Raw genomic sequence first — 4868 nt, 5'->3', positions numbered from 1 at the left:
CCCCCCCCCCCCAAAAAAAAAAGCGGAGGGCAGGCGGGAGCGCGGGGCGCCCATCGGGGCTGCGGGGAGAGGCGCGGGGAGCCGCATTCCTATAGTAACCGGGATGGCGCGGCGCGGCCCCAGCTGGTTGCTAAGAGGGTTAAACTGTATCCAAACAGCTTTGGGGAAATCCAGCCCCTTCTCCCGCCGCATGGATCGACTCATTGGGTGGGAGCGGCGGAGAGACAAGGGTCTCCAGCAAATCAGCGCTTAATTGATTAAGGCGAGCTGGTTTGAATAGAGCTGGCCATGTGCCAATCGCCTTTCAAAGAGCCCCTCTATGATTAATCGCAATGCATTATTGATAATCATAATTATAGCAGGACACATGCGCGGTGCGCGGAGGACCGGGGAGGCTGGGGGGGGGGAGGCTCGATTTCCGTAATTTTGAGAAGATTTTTTTTTAGTAATTTTTTATTCTGCCCCAGCTGATGTTTGAGCCAGCATGTCGCGGAGGAAGCAGGCGAAGCCTCAGCATTTCCAATCCGACCCCGATCTGGCCTCGTTATCCCAGCGAAATGGTGAGTGCCTCTGCTCTCCCTCGCACGCATTTTCACACAAACGCACAAAACGGAGCTGCTTACCTTGCGGAGCGGGACTGCCGCTCTCCGGGAGTTACGGCCGGGGGGGTTCTTTTCCCTTTTTGCTCCCGAGTAGTCGGCTTTGATTTTATTCTTTTTTTTTCTCTTTTTTCTTTTTTTTCCAACTCGGCATTCTCTTTCGCGTGGTTCTTAACGAACCCCCGAACTCTTTCCGTTCCCCGCCGCTTTCCCTCCGCCCTCCTCCCGCGGGGCGGGCTGCCCTCCCGAACCCGCAGGGGACGGACCCGCGCCCCGCGGAGCGGCGGCACAAAGCGGGGCTGTGGCGGGGCCCCCGAGCCCGCACCCGCGCCGCGGATGCCCCGGCCCGGCCACCCACACCGCCCCGCCGGCGGAAAGCTCCCCCCGGGCACCCGCTTCGCTCCCCCCCCGTTCCGACCCCCGCGCTCCGGCTCCGAGCGCTTCCCGCAGGCGGAAAAGTTGTCGCCGGGCCGGGCTGGGGAGATCGCCCCGCGCCGGGAGCTGCCCCGGGCCGCCAGCTTGAAGCTCCGGGAGCGTGGGGATCCGCTCGCTCACCCTCGGGGTGCTGTTGTTTTTGTTTTTTTAATTTCTCTTCTCTGCTTTCCCTCTCCGAGTCAGTGAGCGAGGAATAAACAGCGGCTTTGTGTCCGCCAGGATTTGGAGAGGCAGCGTGTGAAATCTCCCTTTTTTTTTTTTTTTTTTTTGTTTGTTTTTTTTTTTTTTTTTTTGCCCCCCCCCCCCCGTCCCTCCCCCTCCCGGTGAGGGGCTTTCGGAGGAGTTTCGCCGCGGGGCCGTGCCCTGTCCGTACCTGCGCCGAGTCGCGGGGCGACAAGTGGCCGCCGGGCGCGGGGCCGGGGCAGGTACCCAGCGGCCATGCGGCGGGAGAGCGCCGGGGCGGAGGGAGCCGGTGGCCAGAAGCGCTCCGGGCGGGCAGGTAAGGGGAGGAACGGGGTGCGGCGGTGCCGCTTCCCCGCCCGGCCCCGTCGGGAGGAAACACCTCGGGCTCCCCCGGCAACTTCCCCAGGAAGCGGCGGCCCGGGCCCTCCGCTCTCCCGGGGCCGGCTGTGGGCTCCCGGCGCTGCTGCCGCCGCCCGGAGCTGCCCGGCCCGGCCCCCCCCGCACCCCGGGAGTGGGAACAGAGCGCTGCCCGCGGCTGCTACCCGCGGAGTTCGGGGAGGGTCCCACCGCCGCGCGGGGAATCGGGGCGGAAAGTTTGCGGGACTCCGTCCCGCCCGTGTGAGCGCTCCCCGAAGCCCGGGCCCGACGCGTCAGAAAGCAGAGAACGAGCGGACGTTCGCTTCGTCCGGCTCTGCCGAAACGTTTCTTAAAAGTCACTCGGTTCCTGGGAGGCTGCTTCTGGGTTTTGGCCGAGTTCTGCGCGCGCTGAGTGCGTTCGGGTTTTGCCATTCGCTGAGCTTCGTCCCCTTTCTCATCTCGGCAAACGTATTTATTTTTCTTCCCGTGTTATTCCCACTTCCTCTTGAAGTTTCGAGCAGGAGTTGGGGAAGCGTCGAGTTTTTGTTTGTCTTCCCTCGGCCTCCCGGGAAAGAGTTTAAAACTTTTTAAAGTGAGCGGGGAAGGGGAAAGCTGAAATGGAAATTACCTTCCTGGGAAAGCAGGGAGGGATTTTTCCCAATCTTCACTTTGTTTAATTGCCTCTCCTGACGCTCGCTCTCCGTTTTGTTGCTGCAAGACGGAGCGGAGCCAATCGTTCCCACCCATCGTCTTAAAAAGTAGCCATTTTCCCCTGGTTTTAGCCTTCCGATCTGATTCTGTGCACCGTTTTCAAAAGCGAGACCCCGCGGGCGTGAGACGGGCATGGCAGCCGAGCGGCCCTCCGCCTGTTGCTGAGCGCTGTACGTGCGCTAAGTTGGGCTTTGCCCGAAGCGGTGGCGCGGAAGCGGAGCTGCGTGCGGTGCGCGTGGCTATCGGAAGTTCAATAAGTAAACGACAAAGCTCCCGTTTAAGGACTGCGGCCGATAGCCCGGGAAGAAGCGTGCTTTACTCTCGCATCTCTCGGAGCTTTTCCCCCCTTCCCGGTTCGGAGCGGCGGGCTCGCCTTACGGCTGTCGGCGTGTCCGGGCGCTGCGCTCCCAGCGGGCTGCCCGCGGGCCGCTGCCCCCGGAGCGGGATTTGCGGTAATCCCGGCACGGCACGGCGCGGCCCCGCGGCAGCCGCCCCCGAGCAGGGCAAGGCAGGGCGCGCTGCGGAGGGGCGGCTGTGAGTTGTGTGCCTCGCAATCGCGGAGCGAAAACTCGGGATTCCGAGCGCTCTTTTCCTTTCGTACCGCGACTTCAGATTGGTGTTCTTCTACATCTTGCGCGGGGCTCGGGCAAACGTAGCGGCGCGCGTCCTTGAGGCGCTCGCAGTGAGCACAGCTGGGAACGGGCAGGGTGGCCCCGCGAGCACTCCTTGCACCTGATTGAGTTCTGCTTTGTTCGAGTTTCTGTTGCGGCTCCGTGGCTGAAGATCGATAGCGAAAAGTTCAGTACGCTGCAGCAGCGTGTATTTATTTTCTTACCGGTCCCTTTTGTTACAGTTCAAAGCTCACGGAGTTCACCCTTACAGGCAGATCTGCGCTTAAAATGTATTTCTGGTGCGATCGGTGGAGAAGTAAATTTACCCTTCACCTCCACCCTGCAAATGTGCACTTTTAATAAAGTTCACGTTGGATTAAGTGGAACGGGTATCAGATTAATAGTAGAAATTACTTGCAGCATAAATTGTGTTCAACAAGTAACTAATTACTGGTAGGAAGTGGGCAGGAGGCTGTGGGATTATTTCCTTTTGTTAATAACCCCGGCTACTTCCATGAGCATTCAGGATTGTCTCGGAGCTGCTCGGAATTGTGCTGCTAATTGTAGGAGAGCGTTCTTGGAGCACAGTTTCCCAGGGCACAAGTTATGTCAGAGAAAGAAGCCAGCCAGGCTTTCGGGGTAGAAAAATCTTTGCTGCCCTTCCATAAAAAGGCTTGTCAGAACTGCTGGCTTTTCATGTCGGTAATGGATTTTGGTAAATTCCTGCTACAGCTTTATGATCACCCGCGTAATTGTTACTGGGCCCATGAAATGAGAGAAATTATGATGGCTTTCTTTAGTGCGATCTGAAGGGCAGGGCGCTCAGGAGAAATAATGGCTCGGTTGGGCTGCTTTTAGTTAGTTACGTAACGAGGCCTTTTGGTGAGATAACCGCAGCGGATCGCCTCACAACTGCACGGATGTGTTTTCCAAAGGTGAGCCCGGAGCTCAGAGGGCCCTTTGAAATATCACTTATGCAGATGCGATTCAGAAATAATTACCAAAACCCATATGGTGGGAGTCTCCTGAACCCGCTGTTAGCTCCGACCCATTTCGCGTGCCTTTCCCCTACACAACCCGCAGCTTTGTCTCGCTGCAAAATATTTACGTTTTACTTTGTACCTTATTTATCTTTTAGATGCTAAGTAGCATCTGGCTCTCCGAGGACAAGCCCTGCTGTATATTTAGCTGTACCAGCTCTCATTGCATAACTCGCTTTTAACCATATTCACATTTTAATTGTGGAAGCACAAATCCTTCTTGAAATGACCTGGGGTGCCTCTCAGGAAACGCAGTTGTGCTCCTTTGAAACCATTTGCAGAAAGGGCACCCCTGGCTGAATGCCCACTGGGGAGGCTTTGCTGGGTGCCTGTGCTACGTGCTAAGGTGCATCACACCCAAGTGCTTCGCAGTGCAGAAAAAATGAAAGTTGAAATGCAGGAGTGAAATTGCTGCTTCGGGTCTGCACGGCTGCTGCTAGAAAAACCTCTAAGTGTTCAGCTGTTTTAACCTTTGCTAGCCTCCTTCCATCCAAAGGTGACAGGGTTCAGATCACAATATGTACTTCAATATCTTGCCAGTGACCCCCGAATTGAGTCTTACTGGTTGCTTAGCAGGAAGTTAGTAGTTTATTTTAGCTTCACCTTATCAGCTTTGCTTCTTTTGCTAACCCTATTCCCCTGTCACCCCTCAGATGCCAGACCCCCGAAGAGGAGATTGACAGGTAGTTCCCATAGCTCCGTTTTACCCTCCAAACAACAGGGATTTCGTTTCTTGTCCCTTTGCCAATGTTTATGTAAGCCGAAGTTTAGATATAGCCTTAAGGAGCCTTTCTTTTACGTGTCACTGGAACAGTGAAACTGCGCTGAACTTTTTGAAGAAACTGTTGCAACTGGAACCCCATCTAGTGTTCGTTTTGCTCCATCCATAAGGAAGACATTTTTTAATTGTGCTCATTAGGGTGGATTCGTTC

General features: G+C 56.3%; 1 protein-coding gene across 1 annotated transcript in view; it reads left to right on the top strand.

Moving 5' to 3' along the window:
• Nucleotides 1-106: 106 nt before the first annotated feature.
• SALL1 (spalt like transcription factor 1) overlaps nt 107-4868 on the top strand; it is a 14840-nt gene continuing 10078 nt past the window's right edge. The window contains exon 1 of the mRNA XM_042877176.1: nt 107-560. Within this exon, the coding sequence (XP_042733110.1) occupies nt 485-560 (76 nt within the window). The 5' untranslated portion in view covers nt 107-484. The remainder of the gene's footprint in view (nt 561-4868) is intronic.

This window comes from Lagopus leucura, unplaced genomic scaffold, assembly GCF_019238085.1.
Source record: "Lagopus leucura isolate 7727_CA_CO unplaced genomic scaffold, USGS_WTPT01 Super-Scaffold_100017, whole genome shotgun sequence".
NCBI classification, from domain to species: Eukaryota; Metazoa; Chordata; class Aves; order Galliformes; family Phasianidae; genus Lagopus; species Lagopus leucura.
This window is presented reverse-complemented; position numbering and strand designations above follow the sequence as displayed.